Source organism: Pleurodeles waltl, chromosome 2_1 (genome assembly GCF_031143425.1).
Source record: "Pleurodeles waltl isolate 20211129_DDA chromosome 2_1, aPleWal1.hap1.20221129, whole genome shotgun sequence".
NCBI lineage: Eukaryota > Metazoa > Chordata > Amphibia > Caudata > Salamandridae > Pleurodeles > Pleurodeles waltl.
In genome coordinates, this window is record NC_090438.1 from 612,096,283 (window position 1) to 612,119,875 (window position 23,593).

The window sequence follows — 23,593 nt, forward strand, 5'->3', positions numbered from 1 at the left end:
CAACAGCAGATGCAAATGATGCCACAACACCAGCAAATGCAAATAACTCAAGCTTCAATGGCACAGCAGAAGTTATTAGTTCCTCACCAGAACATGGGACAAAGGTCAAGTCAAAACACTGATTACACAGTAGCCCTTACACAGTGAGGATGAATTGAATGCTGAAATTGTGAGTGAGAGTTCGTATGAAGAGGAATGTGTGCTAGCAGCTTCTTTAGAGGTGGATCAGAGGGGACCTTATGTAAATGGAAGTCATGGGTCATAAAGTTTCATTCTTGGTTGACATGTCAGAACTGCAGAAGTTCCCAATGTGCCACTTTGTGGGAGATCTGTACAGGTTGTTGGAGAAGGGAATCAACACCTGACAAATCCAATTACTAAGCCGATTCCTGTTAAAATTGGTACTTTTGAAGGCATGCACAAATTCGTATTCTGTGACTCAAATCCAGTATACTTACTGGGAAGAGATTTATTGTGTGAATTCAAATGTTGGATTAATTGCACAAATGATGTAATTGCCATTCAGATAAATAGTGTTGCTGTAGAATCATGCATATCAATTGGCTGCAATTTAATTAATGAAGAATTCCCGTCAATTACTCTTTTTCCTACAAGATGCAGCTATTTTAAAAGAATGGGATCTTTCTGGAAAAGGTACTGGTCTAATTAAAGGAATGGAATCACTCAAAATCACAGTTAAACCTAATGGAGTTTTCCCAAAAACTCCCCAATATCACATGGCACCAGATGTAATTGAAGACGTTACTCCTGTAATTGCAGATTTTGTTGAGCAAAGGGTTTTGAAAGAAGTGTCTGTTATTTCAAAGCCATTGCAAAGTTTGACCCACAAAGATATTACTGATCCTGTGCCTTTTGATGAAGCTTGTATGAAAGCTTTTAGTGAGTTGAGAGAGTGTCTGTGCAGAGCACCTGCTCTGGGAATGCCCCTTTCCACTAAATATTTTTCACTGTTTTGTCATGAACGTGATTGTGTGCTCTTTTTGTCCTAACACAGGTACATTGTGGCATAAATCATCCTGTAAAATACTTTTCAGCTATATTGGATCTGGTTGTGGCCGCTTTATCTGGCTGCCTGAAACAGCTTGCCGCAGTTGGTACAAGCCTTGTCCAAAGTGAGAGCATTGCGATAGGACATCCTCCACCTGTTTTGGTCCCTCACTCAGTTTAGGTCTTGCAGACCAAGAACCAATACCTGGCTAATGCTCAATTAACTCGCTATGAGTTATTGATTTTGAGGACCCCAAATGTAACCCTTAGAAGGTGCAGAGTACTAAATCCTGCTACCTTGTTGCATATAGACACTGTTGAATCTGAAAATGTAAATGAAGTGGAACATGACTGCCTGGATATCACTTAAAATGTGCACCAGACCCAGACCTGATATTCAAGATACTCCGTTAGAGAAAAATGATCAAATAATGTTTTTTGGTGGTTCCTGTTTCAGAGACAATGCAGGAACATTGAGACCTGGTTATGCTGTGTGCACTATTTCTGGTGTACTCGAAGCTTCGTGGCTTTGAAGGAGTATATTTTGTACACATGGCTGAATGAGTTGCTGTTACTAGAGCATGCTGTATTTCAACATAGCTTAAAATTAAAAAATTTCAAGACAGCCAGTATGGATTTGGTGTTGTGCATGACCTCTGGCAGTTGTGGTCCCCGAGAGTTTTTATGACCTGTTCTGATTACCCTATTAGAAATGGGGACAGAATTAATGAATTACTGAAAGCTTTACAATTAACAAATAAAAGTTGTGAAATGTGCTGTGCATCGAAAAACCAATGGCCCTGTGTGCCTCACCCCACTCTGTCAGGGTCGCCCTGGTAGGTGTTGGCAAGTGCTTCCTCCATTTTCCTCCCATATAGATAATAGATATAGGTAGCTAACACCATTCGTTACTTCTCGACTCGTGTCACAGGTGTAGTGTGGGAGTCGAACTTCCACTCTCTGATAACCTGTAGCTGGGTGGCCCTATAGTATGCTCTGAGGTATGGCAAGCCAATCCCTCCATTGTAATAGGACCTGTAAAAGGTCCTTATGGCTATCTTTGGGCCTTTATGTTCCAGAGGAGCCTTCTCAGAATGTCGTCAAGCTTAATAAAGTAAGTTTTGGATATTACGAATGAGGTATTTTGCAGCACATATAGGGCCTCATTATGACCCTGGCGGTAGAGAACCGCCAGGGCCAACGGGGGCGGGAGCACCGCCGACAGGCTGGCGGTGCTCCCTTGGGCATTCTGACCGCGGCGCTTTGGCCGCGGTCAGAACGGGAAAACCGGCGGTCTCCCGCCGGTTTTCCACTGCCCGTAAGAATCCTCCAAGGCGGCGCAGCTCGCTGCGCCGCCGAGGCGATTCTGACAATCCCTACCGCCATCCTGTTCCTGGCGGCTCGCCCGCCAGGAACAGGATGGCGGTAGGGATTGTCGTGGGGCCCCTGGGGGCCCCTGCAGTGCCCATGCCAATGGCATGGGCACTGCAGGGGCCCCCGTAAGAGGGCCCCGCTAGTATTTCACTGTCTGCGTAGCAGACAGTGAAATACGCGAAGGGTGCAGTAGCACCCGTCGCACCTTCCCACTCCGCCGGCTCGATTACGAGCCGGCATCCTCGTGGGAAGGGAGTTTTTCCCTGGGCTGGCGGGCGGTCTTTTGGAGACCGCCCGCCAGCCCAGGGAAAAACTCATAATACCCTCCGCGGTCTTCTGACCGCGGAGCGGTATTATGGAGGGCGGCATCCTGGCGGGCGGCCTCTGCCGCCCGCCAGGGTCATAATGAGGCCCATAGTAGCTTCTGTGAGGTGATTATCTTATGTAAGAAAGTTCTTCTTATAATCGTTAATGGCAGTATACCCCACCTACTGGCATATACTCTAAATTCCTCTAGGTCTTCTTTCAAGTTCCTTTACAGGTATTGTTCCTTGTCATGAATAATCCCGATGCTCAGGTATTTGAACCTCTCTTTTACTACCTGCAGCTTTCCCGTCTCTTCCCTAAAATCCACTCAACCTCCCAATGGATACATGGTGGACTTCTCACAGTTGATGCAATACTAAGAGTATTCCCCGAAATTCCCCAAAATCTAGAGGACTGCCAGGATCACCACCTCCTTATCTGTGAGATAAGGCAGTACCTTATCTGTGGAGAGCTATATTTTCTCTGGTTTCCCTGTAGCCACTGGGAATCCTGTTACATCAGCCATACACCAAATCTAGTTCACTAGTGGTTCCAGACATGTTGCAAGGCAATGGTGGTGAGAGTGAGCACCCCTGTCTTGTGCCTCTTTAGAACCCAAATCTCTCTGATGTCACTCCATTCACTCTCACCTCTGCAGTCGGGCTTTAGTAAAGGAAGGCCATCCATTTGCAGAACTTAGGTCCACACCTGAATCGCATCAGAGTCTTATTGAGGTAGTTCCTGTCTTTCGAGTCAAGTGCCTTTTCAGAGTCTAAAGAGAGAATTGTTCTGGGAGTTTGGTTCTCCTTCATTACATTTAGCCATATTTGAAGTCTTCTGAAGTTAAGGCGGGTAGCTCGTCTTGGCATGAAGCTTGTCTGATCTTCATTCACCAGATTCGAAATCATGCTGGCCATTCTGGTAGCCAGTATCTTAGCCAACATTTCACTTTTTTTGTTCAACAGAGAGATCGACCTATAGGAGGCACATTGGTCTCTTGGTTTATCTGATTTGGGAATCACCATTATGCGTGCATGCTTCAGATTGGACGGAAGTTGACCATCCTCCCTCACTGCTTCATACATGTTCAAGTGCTGTGGTTTGAGGAGGGGGCAGACGTTTGACTAGTGCCACAGGTAGCCTGTTTGCTCCTGGTACTTCCCCCAAGTTCATTGCCCTCAGAGCATCTCCTATTTCATCAACTGTAGGGTTTTCTTCTCATGCCTCCCTATCTTCAGCTCCCTCACTGACAATAGAACTTTCCTTAGGAAATCCTCCAGTGTCTAAGTCAGTGCTACTATGCCTTGTGGCATATAGCCACTTATAATATTGAGTAAAAGTCTCCTCTATGGTGCTGTCTGGACGGGCCAATTTTCCTGCTTCAGTCCACACGTCTGCAATGCATCTCGCCCCTTCCTCCCTGCTCCCCAACCATTCTAGGAGGTGACCTGCCTTGTCTCCTGTGTCAAATAACCGCTGCTGTGCTGTGACATATTAGTTGCATGCTGCTTTTTTTCTATGATTAAAGTAGTGTTTTTCCACCAGACCTAGTTTTATGGATATCTTGGGGGTCATTCCTTTGTGCCCACTCCAATCTAACTGGAGGAGCAGTTTCTCTATCTTTTGTAACTATGTTGTCCTTCTGCTTCTTCTTGAAGGCTATCAAGGTGTGTGTCCTGTTGTGCAGTACCATTTTATATGCCACCCAAAGCTTAACTGGGGATGACACTGTCCCCTCATTGTCTTTGGAATATATCTTGGACTCATCCTACAGGGCTTGAACTATGTTCCTGTCTTGCAGCACCCATGCATTCAGTCTCTATGCCCTGGACTCAAAGTAGTTATGTGTACCCAGTCTAATATGCGGTGCAGATTCATTGGAGATGCCTCTTGCCAGGAACATTACCTTCTGTACTCTGAGAGCTTGTTCCAAGGGGTGTTTAACCCTCCGCACATCAACTATGCCCAAGGTTCTCATGAATAGTGTCAGGTCTCTTGGCCCTCCCCATGGCTGGTATGGTCCCACTATTCTGTCCAAGGTCCGGGACATAACCATGTTAAAATCTCTACCTAGAATATGCAGGTTTGCCCTCCCCTCTGTAATCTGGGTGGTACATAGATGTTATGAGGACCATCTGTCTATGCTGTGATCCCATGACAGCAACATATCAGCCGTCTGGGTCCACCCATCTATTTTACACTTCAAATGGCGGATACCTTTTACTAGAATCACCACTCACCTGGATCTTGCCAGTGAACCCTGCTTGTGCCAATAGGATACATTTGCCTTTCTGGAGCCAGTCTCTCAGTCTCTTTTCCTCCCCTGCTTCAATGCCTCCTAGGTGGCCACCAGATGGCCGAGCAAACGGCAACTGGGTCGTGCTCTGTCTATGTATGTTCCCACATGGGATGCCATTGGTCCTCTCTTCCTTTGTGGTGATCCCTGCTGCCTCTCTCCGGCATGAACTCTCAGGTAGCCACGGATCTCCTGTTGCTCCCTAGGCATAGGGACTCACTTCGCTCTTGACTCTCTGGGCTGTCCTCCTGCTGAGGGCTCTCTCCCCTCCTCTATTCCTGGCATTTTAGAGGCTGACTCACTCCGCACTCTGGGGCAATCCTAAACCGGCACCATGGTGGCCATAGCTTCCAATGTGGGGGCTGCTTCACAGCACGTCACCCGGGATGACTTTGAAAAAAAACCCAGGGAGAAGGTAGAGCCTTCCTGCATTGTGGAGACATTGAGCAGCCAGGAGTGGCTTTGTGCAGCAGCCAGCAAGTGCAGGGCAGGTCCTACCAGGAGAGGCTGTACGGCTGATGGCACAGAGCCTGTGGGGGCACAGACTGAGGTCAGGCCTGCTACCCTAGATTTGCCACTTTACCTGACCACCAGGAAAGCCCTGAGCGGCCTGGGGCTGATGCTTCCACTGGTCTGCTTCTTAGGAGGAAGAAAGAGGGCGAGCTCCTACAAGGGTTCAGGAGCGATGCAAGAAAACGCAGTCTGGGGCGATCAGTTACAGGGTGAGTAACAGGGTGAGTAACAGAAGGGGCAGATGGGCCAGCAGGGCTGGGGCCTGACCCCACCATAAAGTACCAGAAGGCTCCACACAGGCCAGAGGGGCTGGGTTCAGGACCCAGTAGCAGTTGACAGGGAGGTGATTTGGAGGCCCCCACAGGAAGACAGTGTAGGATTATTGAAGAGCCTGAGGACAGATGGGAGCGACTTTGTAGGGAAGGGGAGGCAGAATGGGAGCAGGGACACTCTGTGAAGAAGGGGAAAGGCATGTGAGAAACTAGGGAGGCAAGGGTTAGGTTGGGAGGTCATAGTTGGGGGCGAGATAGTCGTGGGTGCCAGATGGGGGTCAAGAGTGGTCTGAGGCAGCGGGAGCCTTTGTGACTCGAGGGCACTGTAATGCGGGGGACCCACCCTTTTGGTGCAGTCTGACAGTTGACAGAACAGTGATACCAGCAGGTGAGGCTGGCAGACAGTTGGAGGTATCTATGGGGTGTGTGATGGCCCTTGCATGTTCTGAAGACATAGGGGGGTTCCTGGTGCCCTCCCTACATCACGGCTCGGTCATGCAGTACTCATGTTGAATTGCCCACGTTAGTGGACAGAGCTGTGCCTGGGATGAAGAGTGGTGGTGTGTCATGCCAAGCTGTGCATGAGGTGAATGTGGGTGAGAATGATTTGGAATTGGATTTTGATGACGGCAGTAATGAGTGGGAGGAAGGTGAACTGCGTGAGGAAGTTGAAGTGAGTTTGCCAGATGTGACGGATGCAGGAAGAGGTGGTGCAACAGAACCATCAGTTTGAGTTTTACAGAGTTCAAGAGTGGAGAAAGGAAGCACCACTGGTCAGCAGGCTGAGGCTTGTGGCAGAAGTTGTAGGACAGGAGGGATGTTTGAGACTCACCTTCAGGTAAGAAGGATTGGAGGTCTGTGTGGGGACACACAAATTGGAGGGACTGGTGCCAAGGTGTGTAAGTCAGTAGGAGCAGGAGATGGGGCAGTTGAAGGAGTAGGGAAGAAAATGATAAACTCAGGGAAGGCAAAGGAGAAGCCGCAGGGAGCAAGTGGCGCAAAGATACCAGAAGGGACAGGGGTTTAAACAGATTCTGTGAAAGGGATAAATGACGCAGGAAGGGAGAGCATCATAAGAAGCAGCTGCCATACATAGGCCTAGGGATGCCCTTGGGGTCTTTTATAACTGCCAAGAAAAGAAACAGGATATGGAAGTACGCATATGGGAACAATTTTAAGCTCCTACATAGGGACATTCAGGCTAAAGAGAAGGAGTGGGAGCTGGTGTGGCAGACCATGGTGCTCATTAATATTGAGGACAAAACGTCAGCCTTCTCAATTTATGCCAGCGTTTATTGTGAAAAACATGCAGACAGAGCCAGTGTAATATTTAATTATATGGGTATTATTAGGAAAGCACAAATGCATTTCAGGGGATATGCATAGCTTAGCTATGATGAAGAGTTCAGAGCTAGGGTAAGCATAAACCCCGACAAACTGGGACACTGATTCGGAATTATGGATGCAGTGGATGTCTTTAACACAATCCATGGTCTTGATGCATATAGTCAGTGGCCTTCCCCTCACATACCGGCCCGTTCAACCCCAGAGCGGGGAATGTGCCAAAGCCCACGGGTAGCAATGCTGGGACTTGCTGGAGCTTTAACAAAGATCTTTGCTCCAGACACCAATGCAAGTTTAAAAATAATGTGTTCAAAATGTGGGGATAGACACCCCATTACTCAATGTGGCACACTGGCCAGCCCCTCTGAACAGTGGAGGGCAGCTAGAGAAAGAAAACATCAAGGTCCTGCTGGTTCAAAGGTCTCCTATACCAATTAAATTGGATGTTTTACTACCATGGCTAGAGATTTACCCAAACAAAGAGACAGTGGTGAAGCTAAAGTGGGGATTTAAAGAAGGCTTTTGACTTGGATACTAGGACCCTAGGGGATGTTGGTGGGTTGACAAGTTGCAGTCAGCCAAGATAGCTCCATAGGTGGTGTCAGACAAATTGTAGAAAGACATTGGGGAGGGGAGAATTGTGGGCCCGTTCTATGATTGGCCTTTGACTGATCTGATCATATCCCCTGTAAGGGTGGTGCCTAGGAAGATGGAAGGAGAATTCAGGTTGATACACCATTTGTCGCAGCAAGAGGGCACCCTTGTGAATGGTTTTATTGCTCCAGATGATACTAGGGTGGTGTATGCTTCAGTGGATGATGCCGTTGTTGGTTGAACAGTGTGGATAGAGGGCAGAACTGGTAAAGTGTCACATCAAGCCAGTTTTTGGCTGTTGCCAATACACCCGGAGGATTTGCTATTGTTGGGCATGTAGTTTGGAGGTGCCATTTACGTTGACAGTGTGTTGCCCATGGGCTGTGCCATTTTGTGTTCTTTGTTACAGGCTTTCAGCACCTTTTTGCAGTGGGCATTTACCAGACAAAGTAGCCACAATGGGGTATCCCATTATTTGGATGATTTTCTCTTTGTAGGCAGGGTAGGGTCAGATGAGTGTCACAGGGGCCTGAGGCAGTTTGAGTTGTTGGTGGTGGACCTGAGAGCTCCGTAGGCCCCCAGAAAGACAAAAGGACAGAGTGTGGTGCTGATATTTTGGGGCCTTCAACTGGACACGGAAGGCATGATAGTGAGGTTGCTGAGAGTGAAGGTGCAGATGATTGAAGCCCATTTTTATGGGAAAATGATGGTCCGCGACACTGCACCAAAATTGGCAGCACCACGCTCTTTCATTTTCACAACACAGGGATACGCAGTATTTAAGTGAATACCACGCACCCCTGTGTTGTCCCCTGCGCTGATGCTAAATTAAGCTGCCAACGCATTGAGGGGTGTGCTCGCTCCGTCCACAAACACGCCATTGAACTCTGGGACCTCCTGGACTCCATAGCACCGGACGTCGCCTTCATCACGGAGACCTGGATGAACGCCTCCTCGGCCCCTGACATCGCCACTGCCATCCCCGAAGGCTACAAGATCTCCAGAAAAGACTGCACCAACCAGGTAGTAGGAGGTATCGCCATCATCTTCAAAGACTCCATCAGCGTCATCACCTCCACCGAAGACACCCCTCTCGCCGCTGAACACCTGCATTTTCAGATTCGCACCGATCCGAGGACCACCCTCAGAGGATCCCTCGTCTACCGTCCTCCCGGGCCACGCGCCCCTTTCAGCGACACCATCGCCGACTTCATCTCCCCGCACGCCCTCGCCTCGCCGGACTACATCCTCCTAGGTGACCTCAACTTCCATCTGGAACAAAACAACGACCCCAACACCACCACCCTGCTCGACAACCTCGCCAACCTCGGCCTCAAACAACTGGTGAACACCGCCACCCACATCGCCGGACACACGCTTGACCCCATCTTCTCCGCCAGCAAACACGTCTTCTTCAGCCACGCCTCCGCCCTACATTGGACCGACCACAGCTGCGTCCACTTCACGTTCCGACGCGAGACCCGCCACCTCCGCACCCAACCCATCCCTCGTCGACAGTGGAACAAGATCCCCGAAGAGCAACTCTTCTCCGCACTCGCCGCCAACCAACCCACCCTCACCACCGACCCCAACGACGCAGCCCTCAACCTCACAAACTGGATCTCCAACTGCGCAGACATCCTTGCTCCCCTCAAACGCACGCATCGACAGACCAACACCAAAAAACCTCTCTGGTTCTCTGACACCCTCAAAGAATCAAAGAAAACTTGTCGCGCCCTTGAGAAAGCCTGGCGCAAGGACCGCACCGCTGACAACATGACCGCCCTCAAGAACGCTACCCGCGAACACCACCACCTGATCCGCGCTGCCAAAAGGAACTTTTTCACCGACAGACTGGACAAAAACAGACACAACAGCAGAGAACTCTTCAGCATCGTCAAGGAGTTCTCCAACCCGAGTGCCAACGCCAACGCCGTCACGCCCTCACAGGATCTGTGCGAATCCCTCGCCACTTTCTTCCATCGCAAGATTAGCGACCTCCACAACAGCTTCGGACACCAGACCCAACCATACACCACCGAACCGGCATCCATGGCCATCACCCTCAACAACTGGTCCCACATCAACACAAAAGAAACCAAATCCATCATGAACTCTATCCACTCCGGCGCCCCTTCGGACCCCTGCCCGCACTTCATCTTTAACAAAGCCGACGACATCATCGCCCCGCACCTCCAGACCGTCATCAACTCTTCTTTTTCTTCTGCTACCTTCCCCGAATGCTGGAAACACGCCGAAGTCAATGCCCTACTAAAGAAACCTACGGCTGACCCGAGCGACCTAAAAAACTTCCGCCCCATCTCTCTTCTGCCTTTCCCAGCCAAAGTAATAGAGAAGACCGTCAACAAACAGCTGACCACCTTCCTGGAAGACAACAACCTGCTCGACCCCTCACTAACCGGATTCCGAACCAACCACAGCACTGAAACCGCCCTCATCTCAGTCACTGACGACATCAGAACCCTGATGGACAACGGTGAAACAGTCGCCCTCATTCTGCTCGACCTCTCGGCTGCCTTTGACACCGTCTGTCACCGCCCCCTAATCACCCGCCTCCGCTCCACCGGGATCCAAGGCCAGGCCCTGGACTGGATCGCCTCCTTCCTCTCAAACCGTTCCCAAAGAGTTTACCTCCCTCCGTTTCGCTCAGAACCCACCGAGATCATCTGCGGCGTACCCCAAGGCTCATCACTCAGCCCGACACTCTTCAATGTCTACATGAGCCCCCTCGCCAACATCGTACGCAAGCACGACATCATCATCACCTCCTACGCCGACGACACCCAACTTATACTCTCCCTCACCAAGGACCCCGCCAGCGCCAAGACCAACCTACAAGAGGGTATGAAGGACGTCGCAGATTGGATGAGGCTCAGCCGCCTAAAGCTGAACTCTGAAAAAACGGAAGTCCTCATCCTCGGCAACACCCCGTCCGCCTGGGACGACTCCTGGTGGCCCACGGCCCTCGGCACCGCACCGACCCCCACAGACCACGCCCGCAACCTCGGCTTCATCTTGGACCCTCTTCTCACCATGACCAAGCAAGTCAACGCTGTGTCCTCCGCCTGCTTCCTCACCCTCCGCATGCTCCGCAAGATCTTCCGCTGGATCCCCGTCGACACCAGAAAAACCGTGACCCACGCCCTCGTCACGAGCCGCCTGGACTACGGCAACACCCTCTACGCCGGGACCACAGCCAAACTCCAAAATCGCCTGCAACGCATTCAAAACGCCTCGGCCCGCCTCATCCTCGACATACCCCGCAGCAGCCACATCTCCGCACACCTGAGACACCTGCATTGGCTCCCTGTCAGCAAAAGGATCACCTTCCGACTTCTCACCCACGCACACAAAGCCCTCTACGACAAGGGACCGGAATATCTCAACAGACGCCTCAGCTTCTACGTCCCCACCCGCCTCCTCCGCTCCTCTGGCCTCGCACTCGCTGCTGTCCCTTGCATCCGCCGCTCCACGGCGGGTGGGAGATCTTTCTCCTTCCTGGCGGCCAAGACCTGGAACTCCCTCCCCACCAGCCTCAGGACCACCCAGGACCACTCCGCTTTCCGGAGACTCCTAAAGACCTGGCTGTTCGAACAGCGATAACCCCCCCCTTTTTCCCCTTGCGCCTTGAAACCCGCACGGGTGAGTAGCGCGCTTTATAAATGTTTATGATTTGATTTGATTTGATTTGATTTATGTGCAGGAAAGTGTCTCTGCCTGCACATAAACATTCACTGATGGTGGTTTTTGCACTTCTGTGTGTGCTACAGAAGGGCCAAAGCGAAATTTTCAAATGATTGTTTATGTGCAGGAAGGGACACCTTCCTGCACATAAACAATCATTTCTGGCATTTTGCTCTTTCTTATGTAGTACGCATAGAAAAAGCAAAAAGTATTCCTCCCCGTTGTGCCTTGTTAATGCCACTCCTGGGGATAGCGTTAGATTTTGGCTCTGCCTCAGGTTTACGAAATCTCGTAAATTTGAGGCAGCGTCAAAATGCAATGATTGTTGCTGTGGCACGCCCACAGCAACACCCATTGCATGCCCCTCAGACGCAGATAACTGCATCGAAGAGACCCATATTTACAAGGAGGTGTAACGCCACAAAAAGTGCTATTACACCTCCTTGTAAATATGGAGCAGAGGTTAGCGCCACTGGAGAGTCACGTAAAGTGATGCTCCAGTTTTTTAAAGAGAAGTTTGGGGAATGGAGACTATCAATCAATCAATCAATCAGGAATTTGTAAAGCGCACTACTCACCTGTGAGGGTCTCAAGGCACTGAGGTGGGGGGATGAAGGGGGAGGTGCTGCTACTGCTTGAACAGCTAGGTCTTGAGAATTTTTCTGAAGGTAAGGAGGTCTTTGGTCTGACGCAGGTGGGTGGGAAGAGTGTTCCACATCTTGGCGGTGAGGTGCGAGAGTGATCTGCCACCAGTTGTAGTTCTACAGATGCGTGGGATGGTTGGGAGGTGTCCGCAGAGCGGAGATGCCGGGTCCGGGGATAGAAGGAGAGCCGTCTCTTGAGGTGTTCTGGTCCGGTGTTGTGCACTGCTTTGTTAGCATGGGTGAGGAGTTTGAAGGTGATTCTCTTGTTGACTGGAAGCCAGTGCAGGTCTCTCAGATGGCCTGCAATGTGGCAGTGGCGGGGGATGTTCAGGATGAGGCATGCAGAGGCGTTCTGGATGTGTTGCAGCCTCTTCTGGAGTTTGGCCGTGGTTCCTGCATAGAGGGCATTGCTGTAGTCCAGTTTGCTGCCTATGAGGGCTTGGGTGACTATTCTTCTGGTTTTGGTGGGGATCCATTTGTAGATCTTTTGGAGCGTACAGAGGGTGTTGAAGTAGGAGGAGGAGATTGCGTTGACTTGCTGAGTCATGGATAATGAGGAGTCCAAGATGAATCCTAGGTTGAGTGGTGGTCGGTGGGAGTCGGAGCAGCTCCAAGAGTGGCAGGCCACCTGAAGTCATCTCATGCGGAGGGGGTGGAGCTTGAAGATGAGGACTTCCATTTTGTCAGAATTGAGTTTGAGGCAGCTGTTTTTCATCCATTTGGCTATGGCCTTCATTCCTTCGTGGTGGTTGGTCTTGGCATAGTCCTTGGTGAGGGAGAGGATCAGCTGGGTGTCGTTGGCGTATGAGATGATGTTGAGGTTGTGGGATTGGGCGGTGTTATCGAGAGGGGCCATGTAGACGTTGAAGAGGGTCGGGCTCAGGGCCGAACCCTGGGGTATGCCGCAGATGATTTTGGTGGCCTCTGAGTGGAATTGGGGCAGGCAGACTCTCTGGGTTCTGCAGGAGAGAAAGGAAGTGACCCAGTCATGTTGCGGATTCCTGCATTGCTGAGGTGTGAGCATAGGGTGTGGTGTCAAACGGTGTTGAACACAGTCCAGGAGGCTGAGGGCCGCGGTTTCGCCGTTGTCCAGTATGGTTCTGATGTCGTTGGTGGCGGTGATGAGGGCAGTTTCGGAACTGTGGTTGCTCCGGAATCTGAATTGGGGCAGGGTCCAGGGTGTAGTTCTCCTCAAGGAAGTGGGTTAGTTGTCGGTTGACAGTCTTCTTAATGACTTTTGCCGGGAAGGTGAGCAGGGAGATAGGCCGAAGGGCCTTTGGGTCTGCCTTGGGGTTTTTGAGGAGGGCGTTGATCTCAATGTGTTTCCAGCTCTCCGGGAAGGTGGCAGACTCAAAGGAGCTGTTAATGATCTTCCGTAGTTGGGGTGCGATGACGGACCTTGGTTTGTTGAGGATGTGGGGAGGGCAGGGGTCAGATGATGAGCCGGAATGGATGGTGTTCATGATTTTGATGGTGTTGTCGTTGATGGGGTCCAGGAGAGCAGGAGGTTGGTCAGAGACTAGAGGTGAGGAAGGTGCAGAAGTTGTTAAGGTTTTTGAATTTTGCATGAGTGGTGCGGTGTGGATGGACTTTTTGCAGGGGATTAGATTTTCATAGTGGTGAGGGCTGACCAAGGTGTATTGAAGAGATTTTGGGATAATTTCATTGGAGAATTGACGATGTTTCTAGGGGAGATCATGGTGTGACAGGTGCAGATTTTTTCAGATGAAGTGGGAGCACATGATTTTGGCGTTTTTGGAATGGACGGTGGTGTGCAGAGAGTGGGCTGCCACACTGGTTGCAACAAGGATGGATCATAGCATTTTTGGAATTTTTTCCATTGCTGGTGGCATTGACAGTGTGGGAAGGTGAGTTAATTTAACAGGACAGTTATGTTTAACGTGGACAAGATAACAGTGGTTGAATTGACGAACAAACAAAAGGCACGAGAATTGAGAGCTCTGAGATTGTTGAGATGATTTATGCTATTATTTCTACAGTTAAATATTGTTATCAAAGCTAAAAATGTGCCAGGTGAGAACAATGCTAAAGTGGCACATGGAGCTGGGGACAGCAAGATGCTCGTACTTGCAGATATTTGGGTTTGGGTTTGGGGGGATTGAAGGTGATTAGGCTGGTGGAGATGTCTTTAGCAGAGTCTGCCAGGAGGAGTTATCATCTACTTTGGAGTGAAACTGAGAATTTTGAGTTACGCCAGTGGAAGCCGAGTCAGGGCTACATTGACAGAGAAGAATGAGTGATATATTTTTACCTGTTTTTAATTGACAAAGTTTTATCGTTGCGGCAATAGCAAGCAAGTTGGCTAGTGTTTCTTTGCATGTCAAGTTATATTGGGGCTTTGAACCAACAAAGGATGACATTTTGGGGCAGATTTTGAAAGGGTGGTCCAGGGAGAAGAGTACAAGGGGCTAATTTGTGTGAGGCTATCACTTTTGATTTGCTTATAGGAGTCCTTATGTTTTGGCCTGGTTGTTGTTATGACAGGCTTGAGGTGGTGTTGTTCAGGTTGTGCATAATATGGATGTTTTTGGAGCTTTCAGGGTGTCTGAGATATTGGGGTCTGTACGCGAGTCGGGGTGCTGCATGGTGAGATACGTTTGGGGTAGGGTAAACTAGGGATTTGGTTGAAGAAATCCAAGGTGGACCAGGCGGGGAGGGGCAAGTGGATTGGTTGCATGAGAGTGGGTGAGGGGAGACATGACCAGTGAACGAATAAAGCAAGTTTCAGGAGTGGCCAGAAAGGAGGCAATATTTTGTCATGAAGGAGAGGTTAGGGTTACTGCTTTCTAGTTGTTGGAGGTGTTGAGCATGGTCCTGCAAAATTTGAGATGGAACCCTGCCAATTTTGGGACTCACTTCATTTGGATTGGGACAGATTCTGCAGTGGCGCGATTAGGATGGATTTGGACTCACATTTATAACATAGGCAGGTGGAGGTCAATGTGCTGTGAGCACTATGGGAGGAAATAAGGGTTTGATGTCTCTGCTTGGGAGGGCGGTACACACTCCACACTAACTCTTCTTTTTCACCATAGGGTGCATGAGTGCTCCTGGGAAACATAAGATGGTGACTTGAATGGTTGGACATTCGTTTGCACACTGGGCAGCTTAGTATGAAGAACTGAAGATTTATGGATGGAACCTGGGATTGCCCAGCAGCAGACATGAGGTGAGGGAAGAGTGGGATGAGAATGGGCAATCTGTTGCCGTTCTTGGCGAACCTGTTTTCCATGGTGGGGTTGACTGAACATGTTCTTTCTACACCTGGGGAAGAATGATTTAGCCCAGCTCTCGGGGCTAACCTTACTGCAACACATACAATGGGACTTGTTATTACTCAAACAGAAGGTTGTGGGGACTTGCTTGGTATGGACTGAAAGTTTGCCTCATCGAAAGTGGAGAGGTGCGATCACACATGCAGCCATTGACAAGGTCAGGAGGAAGCTTAACAGAGTGATGAAGATTTTTTGTTTGTCCAGTGTCATTAGGTGGTAGCTCACTGGGGCACCAAGGAAGAGGAAATGGGTACAGCTTTTGCAACTGGGCAGAGTTTATTATTGGTTGGAGAAGAGGGATGCTAACAGCAAGCTATGAAACAAGAGGATTTTGTGCAGAGGAGTGTATCATTGAATTGATTAACTGTTTTGCACCCCTGTCCTATTCAATGGCATTTTACAATTCATCAGTATGGTGTATGATTACTTCACGATAATAGGTGGCAAAATCCTCCTTCACAACCTGATTTATTGTCAACTTAGAGATAGTGTCTTGTTTCTCTGCATGAAACTTTTCTTTGATGAAGCCGATATCATACAAAGGACCCTTCAGTGAGACATAAAATGTTTTGTGCAGGGTGTGTTCTCTTGTTTTTTATACCAATGCACAACGACTATCCTGCCCACCTTCATTATATTGCATGCTGTTTGCACAGTTTTCCTACCAGATCCTATCCCAGTTAATGAGATCTGAGAATGATGTAGAGCAACCCCTGAAAAACCACCTGTGGAACGAAAACAAATAGTAACTTCACAAAGCAGAGCTTTGTGTTGTACTATAAAGGTTTTGTAGAAAGAAACTTACACTTCCAAATAAACAGCAAGGCTAAACAACATAGAGTCCACATTGCACCAAAACATGAGAACTGGAACACTTCCTGTGGGACCAGAAGAAGGGGTGATTGAATTGCTCATGAAAAAAGCAAAGTGAGGATAAAACGGAAGCAAAACTATGGCCCTCATTACAAGTATGGCAGTTTCTGGGAAATAACGCAATGCAAAATGGCACCACCATATCACCAGTGGTGGCGGTATAGTGACCGCCGAATTACGAGTCACAAAACACAAACTGTCCAAATACAGACACAAAAACAACACTGCCAAGCCAACCCACAGCGAAAGAGTGACTGATCATCCGCTGGCCCCCCACGCCAAGGCCATTCTGACCATCATATTAAGAGGCACCTCCAGCACAGCAGAACAAGGGAGGACATCAGGAAGAAGTGGAATAACCTCAGGGGGAAGGTCCGCTCCATGGTGTCCAGGGAGAGGATAGCCAGCAACAAGACTGGCAGTGGGTTTCCACCTCTCCCCTTCAGTTGACATCCTCGGTGGAGAAGGTTCTGGACATCATGCAACCCGAGGGCCTGACTGGCATCAGCGGATGGCTTGACTCTGGTAAGTCATCAATATCCCCCAAGCACCAATTGCCCCTGCCCAGCATGCTTCCCCACCACGCTCCAACCCATTACAACCGACCCCATTGCCCCTGTCACAAACACCCCACGCCCCTCCTATGCATGCCACACCTCCCCACTCTGACCCTCTCTACTCACTCACTCCTAATGAACGAATGACAACCACAATGTGAAGAACCACAGCCCCCACAATCCAATCCGAATCAATGTCTGCAGTGCAGCAGCTGTCATTGCCATCACTGGGAAGCAAGTTGAGGCACTGCATGCATCACAACAGGGATATAACAACTACAGTCACAGAACTAACATCTACCGTTTCCATCCACAGGTCCCCCTCCCACTGAAACCCTGCAGAGGAGGCCAGACTCAGAAGCCCTCCCCAGGATGAAGGCTGTGTGGATGAGGACCACTTGCCTGGGCCATCTGGGGCCACTGGACAGTCCACCAACGCACACCTACCGTGGACACACCGTAAGCCCCTACCCATGTGGCAACAACACCACAGCCTGACTCTGAAACCAAAACTTGTGTCCAAAGGACCTCTCAATCAGAGGTGTGCCTCATAGTACAGGGGCTAGAGTCAAAGGCACCCACCCCAGACAATGAAGGTCCTGTTGCTACTGGGAGTGGGCACACTGTGTCAGGGGCACAGGCACAGGGGGCGAGGGGTAGTGGGAGGGGAACCGTGGTCCAAGGCTCAGGACAACCACACCAACAGACTGGCCGGGAGGCCCTCAACCAAGTCCTGGATATATACCAGCACACCCAGGACACAGTGGCCCAGATCTTCACTACTGTGCAGGAGACCCAGCAGCTGCAGGGGCAATACCATCAGGAGGCCATGTAACAGTGGTAGGCTCCCAATACCACCATGGCCTCCATAGTAGGGGTGCTCAAGGACCTGACCACTGTCATGCATGAGTCCACCACCCACCAGCAGGCCCTCACCACTGGCCACATACCATCACAGCCTCCATGTCAGCGGCAGCCAGTGGCATGGAGGCCCTGCCAGAGGACTTGCAGGACACCAGCACACCTACCCCTGTAGCTGAGGAACCCCCAAGCAAGCGAGTACGTCCAAGTAGACATCCAGCCTGACATGATGCCCAGACCACGACCACCGCCAGGAAGTGATTCACTCCTGAACATTCTCCCTTGTGTATGACTGTAACACTCTGCCGACTGTCCACTCCCATATCTCCGTCTACCCATTGCCAGCAGACAGCACCTGGACTACCTACAGTTGACCTCACCACTCTGATGATCTCCACCACCATGAACCCACTCATCTCCCCTTACACTTGTCCATACCAAATAAACAACAATTTAGTACAGTTACTTCCTAAAAACGTATTTGTCATGAGTATGCATGGAACTGCCAATACGTGTACAACTGCCGACCCATCGCCCAGCACATGCATGGGAGGGTGACAGAGGGTGGAGAAAAATGCTGGGAGGTTTATCATGGAGCAACCAGTGGATGGAGATATGTGTCAAGGGAGGCAACAGGCCAGGCAGGGACCACACCAAACCACTACATTGTCCTAAAAGTAAAGCAAGACAGTTACAACAATCACTGCAGAAGTCATAGATGGCAACTCCACACACATGCACTGTAGGAACAGGTATCTAAGGCAGGTATGGCAGTCAAGCCCACAACCATATGGCCAGTACCAACAAACAAATACAACACATTCCAACCCAATGGTCCCACCCTCACACCACCCAGCGCCAGATCTGACCCGAGACCCACTACCACCAACAACAATGTAGCATTGCCACACAATGTCGACTCCCAGGATAGATGCTGCACAGCTGCAACAACCCTGTGTGGCACACACATAGCAGCTCAGAGAACATTCTATACACACGTTGATGGCACTAGTGCAACGGCAAAATAACTGCCTGACTATACGCCTGACCTGTACACTGTGACTATCTAAGTCATGGTCACATGTGACACCTCCCCCAACCCACCCAGGGGCAGAGCTGCAACCAATACTGTCAGTGGTCACAGACAGCAGGTGGCATCAGGGACCAGGCAGACAGTTGAAGAGGACACATACCGCACAGTTTACACATACCTGCATCCCAGCTGAAGTAATGTTGAATCATCTCTGCCCAGGAGTCAGCTGCATCCTCATCATCCTCCTCTTCATCACTCCCCATGTCCCCTTCATCAGCCACTGGTACAGCTACCCCCTCCCCTGCAACCAGCAATGGGATCTGACGTATCAGGACCAGATTGGGCAACATGCAGCAGGCCACAATGATCTGGCACACCTTCTGTGGCTCGTAGAGCAGGCCACCCCCGGAGACATGCAAACACTGAAACCTGGCCTTCAGCAGGCCAAAGCACCTCTCAATGACCTGTCTGGTATGACTGTGTGCCTCATTGTAACGGTCCTCTACAGCTGAAGTTTAGTGCCTAACGGCTGTCAGGAGCCTGGGCAGTTTGGAATAGCCAGAATCACCTGTGTGCATAGAGGAAAGAGGCATTTCAAGACTGGGAGGGCAATAGGGCAGGGACACAAGGATGCAGAGAGCTGAGGGGCACACATATGCACATACTGATGAGGGGCACACATATACACATACTGATGAGCCAGGCCCAATCCTTCTGGAGTGGTGCCATTATGTGTAGGACACTGCTGTTCCGCAAGATGAAGGAATCATGCACAGAGCCTGGGTACCCGGTCGTCACCTGCGAGATGTATTGGTCCGTGAGACACACCACCTGCACATTGACCGAATGAAAGTTTTTGCGTTTCCTATACACCTGTTCACTCCTCCTGGGTGGCACCAGGGCAATGTGGGTGTCATCAATGGCCCCAATGACATGAGGGACATATGCCACTCCGTAGAAAGCAACCTTGACAGTGGGCAATTCTGCACTTTGAGGGAACCGTATGTAGCTGCACAGATGTTTTAGTAGGGCACATAGTACATCCCTCAGAACGTTGCTGAACATGGGCTGCCACATCCCAGCTGCCAGGCCCAATGTGACCGGAAGGAGCCTGAGGCAAGGTAGTGAAGGACTGACAACACTTGCACTGTGGAAGGGATGGCAATGGGATGGCGAATTGCAGGCAACAGCTCCAGCTCTAACTGGGCCACCAGTTCCATGATGGTCACACAGTTCAGGTGATACGTCTGGATGACGTGACCCTCCTCCAGGGTGGAAAGGTCAACTAGGGGCCTGTACGCCGGTGGATTCCTCATCCTCAACCATCCATTGTACCTGGGAATAGGAAAGAGTTGGTGTAATGTTGCTCACCATAGACTATGTTGATGGTGTTGATGTGGCCGCAGGCCATCATATGTCACCCATGATGCACAAAATTTCACATACATTACACATTGGACATGTAAAATGGCAGCCGCCTGTCTCCATTCATGTGACAGGTGGAAGTGAGATCATCCCGCTGAAGTATCACATCATGGCGGTAGGCGGTCATGACCGCTGTGCAACTCACCATTGGTTCACACTGTTGCCTGTGGGAGGCAGGAGCCAATGGGGATTTCCGCCGGCAGTGATAGTGATGTCCGGGGTGGCCGTGACCGCCATTTCATGTGCTCATGCTCACTTGACTCCTCAACCTCCTGCACTGAAGACCTCCACTGTGTGTGCTGCTGTGTTCTGACCTTGGTAGCCAAGATGCCACATCCTGCAGGCGACAGGGCCCTAGCCGTCACCAAGGATGAGTTGGAGTGGCTCGTGGACGGGATCCTGCCCCTGTATGGACAGTTGTTTGGGCCACCAGAGCAGCCAGTAAGCCTAATTTCATAATCCTGTATGTGGTTTGTTTGCATGAGGATGGGGGCCTTGGTAGGTGGCAGTGTGTATGGAGCATGGACATGGGTGAGGGGCCTAAGGCTAGGTTGGATGACGACGTGAGGGTGTGGAAGTGTGATGTGTGCTGTCCACTGGTGTCCCAGGGATGCCACTCTACATGACTGTGTCCTTCTGTCAGAGTCACCCTTGCAGGTCAGCTCCCATCAGAAGAAGGGGATTTGGCGTGCCATCTCCAAGCAAGGGCAGACCCTGGGGTCCATACATGGAGGAGCACCCACTGGAGAAAGTGGTGGGAGTACCTGAGATGCTGGGTCTGGAATACTGTGGAAGCCCAGCTGTGGATCTCCTCCCAATGAGGGAGGGGTGCCCATCAGATCCTGACCCCCCATAATGGCCGCATATTGGCAGTGGCCTACCCTGAGGTGAATGGGTGCTTCAGGGCAGCACAGCAGCCACATGGGGGTAAGTACTCACTCTCACTTGCAACATGTGTTGGCATGGTGGCTCTGTGTGGGCACTATTGGGTAGATGTGGCGTGGATGCTAGGTACAATGATGTCCACTATGGGTTGTGTCCATCTGGGCAGGATTGGCATCACAGGTGTAGGTAATGCCATGCAGTCAGTGGTAGCGGGGCAGACTCCTCCAATGTTGCACTGTGTGGCAGCCTTCTAGATGGATATGCTTGCCAGCTCATGTCAATAGGATGATTGGAACTGGGTTGTCAGGGCATTCTGATTGGGCCTGGACAACCACTGTGCCAGGGGTGGATCCAGGTCCTCAAACAGCTGGATGTGTAGTGGGGTGGGTGCACCAAATGGTGACAGTGCTACTTGACAATAGACAAGTAGGCCTGCAACTAGCCGTGCAGGATCCTGTTGGGTGTGCAGTCCTTTACATGCTGTTTCAACGGCCATTGGTAGTGGGCAGGTTCTGGACAGGTGTGGAGGGTCTGACACTCCTCATGTACATGTTTGCATCAATCAGACCATTGTTGTGGTTTCTGCAATAGTGTTCCCAAGATGTAGTATGTTTAGGGGTGGGCATAGTTCATCATGGCATCAATTGCCGACGTTCTACCATGTGCCACTGTTGTGCTGGCATTGACCGATTGCACCCTGACTCTCTCTCCCTCCCTCTCCTCCTCTGTCTTTGTATGCATCAGCATCATCTGGCAAAGGAGAAGGGGCAGTGGTGAGTGGGGAAGCTGCAGCCCAGTGGACCCAGGAGGCTGACACCAGGAGAGCTGAGGGGACCAGTGGGATAGAGGGCGAGGGGAGTGCCACGGGGGAGACCGGATCGACGACTATATCTTCTGATTCCTCCTCTGATGGATGCTCCCTGGTGGTGGCCCATCTGGGACAATCCCAGCACCATCCTTGTTTGCCTCCCCCCTTATCAGCACCGCCTTCCCTGTAGCTCCCACCCATTTGCCCGTGCCTGCTCACCCAAGAGGGTGGGCATCTCCTTCGCCACAGGCACATCTGCACCTGCCCCAGTCAGCCCTGCTGCCCTCAATGTGGAGGCTATTGACCTGCTGAAGTCCAACTCTGTGTGGCAGACAACTATGGTGAATGCCATCCAGGGACTGGCATCCCAGATGCAACAGTGCAATGCGTTCCTGGAAGGCAGTCACAGTGCCTTATCTGGCCTACAGAGATCTTTTCAGGCTCTGGCCTCCTCCTTGACGGCAGCCAGTGTCCCTTCTACCCCTTCATTCAACTCCCTACTCCCATTCAAGGCACACCTACTCACCCAGGTGCATCCACAACAACAGACACGGTATGCAAGGACAGACATAAGAACATCCATGCACACACTCAACAGACACATGCAGACATGACAACATCCACACCCTGCACTGACTCTCCCACTTACTCCCCCCTCACAGTCGGCACACCACTTGCACATGCAGCCAGCACCACATCAGTCACTGATCCTGCCACATATGCCCTCACTGCCACCGTCACCACATTCTCTGACACACATTCATGCACCCTTACACCACTGCTGCAGACACCACAACTGTCAACACCCCCACATTCAGCACATCTGCCCTACCTGCAGACACCACTCAAACATACACTCACACGTCCCCCCTGCCATCTCCCTGAATCTCCTCTCCATCTCCTCCCAGTACATCTAAACGCCCACACTCACCCACCCAACAGTTCACCAGCATACACATATCATCCACCTACGCACCTGCACCCAAGGCACTCCACATACACACCTCACAACCATACCTACTCCCTTCACTCCCAAACATCCTTCCCTTGACCTCCCTTGTGTCCCCAAGGAACATTTCCTCCAAGAGTTTTCCCTGTTCCCCTCCACTTACCCAGTCCCTTTTGCACCCAAGCGCCCTGCTACCCTTCCAATGCCCCTGCCTTCTGCCTCCCAGTCTGCCACTGCCAATGCCCAGGCCCCCACCACCTGCCACTTCCGCCCCTGTCACGTCCACTGCTCCTCCTCCAAAACCCAATCCTACTTCCTCCACTTCCAAGGCCAAGCCCACTCCCTCCATTTCTAAGCCCAAGCCCACTCCCTCCACTTCGAAGGCCAAGCCCACCCCCCCCAGGCTAATCCCACACATCCAAGGGCAAGCCCAAGGATCTCCCATCGAAGACCACCCCTAAATAATCCCCCCTCCAAGCCCAGACAAAGGACCCCCTCCAATCCAAAGGTCCCCCCTCACCCTTGAGGTGCCTGCATTCCCCATTGATGCCCCTGCCCTGTGGAGGCCTGCACTTTGCAGTCAGGAGTCAAGTTGGTGAGTCAGCTTGTGCCCAGTGTGCTCAGGGCACTGTGGAGTTTTGGACTGGCCCTTGGGCCTGTGTGTACATAGTTTTGTTTTTCTAATATATCTGCGCCACAACAAACTGTCAACACCAGAGCAATACGCGCTCTATTGGCGACAAAAATGCAAAAACCCAGCACTCTCAAAAGAAAGTAATTTATGCATTGTGCTGATATGTTGTGGTTTAACCTTTTGCATTGCAGAGTTCAATCCTGAAAACTTATTTTT

The 23,593-nt window shown here is 50.8% G+C and overlaps 1 protein-coding gene across 1 annotated transcript in view; it reads right to left on the reverse strand.

The window, feature by feature from the left end:
- TARP (TCR gamma alternate reading frame protein) overlaps positions 1-18,939 on the reverse strand; it is a 170,846-nt gene extending 151,907 nt beyond the window's left edge. The window contains exon 1 of the mRNA XM_069208187.1: positions 18,855-18,939. Coding sequence (XP_069064288.1) covers positions 18,855-18,939 — 85 coding nt within the window. The remainder of the gene's footprint in view (positions 1-18,854) is intronic.
- Positions 18,940-23,593: the final 4,654 nt, after the last annotated feature.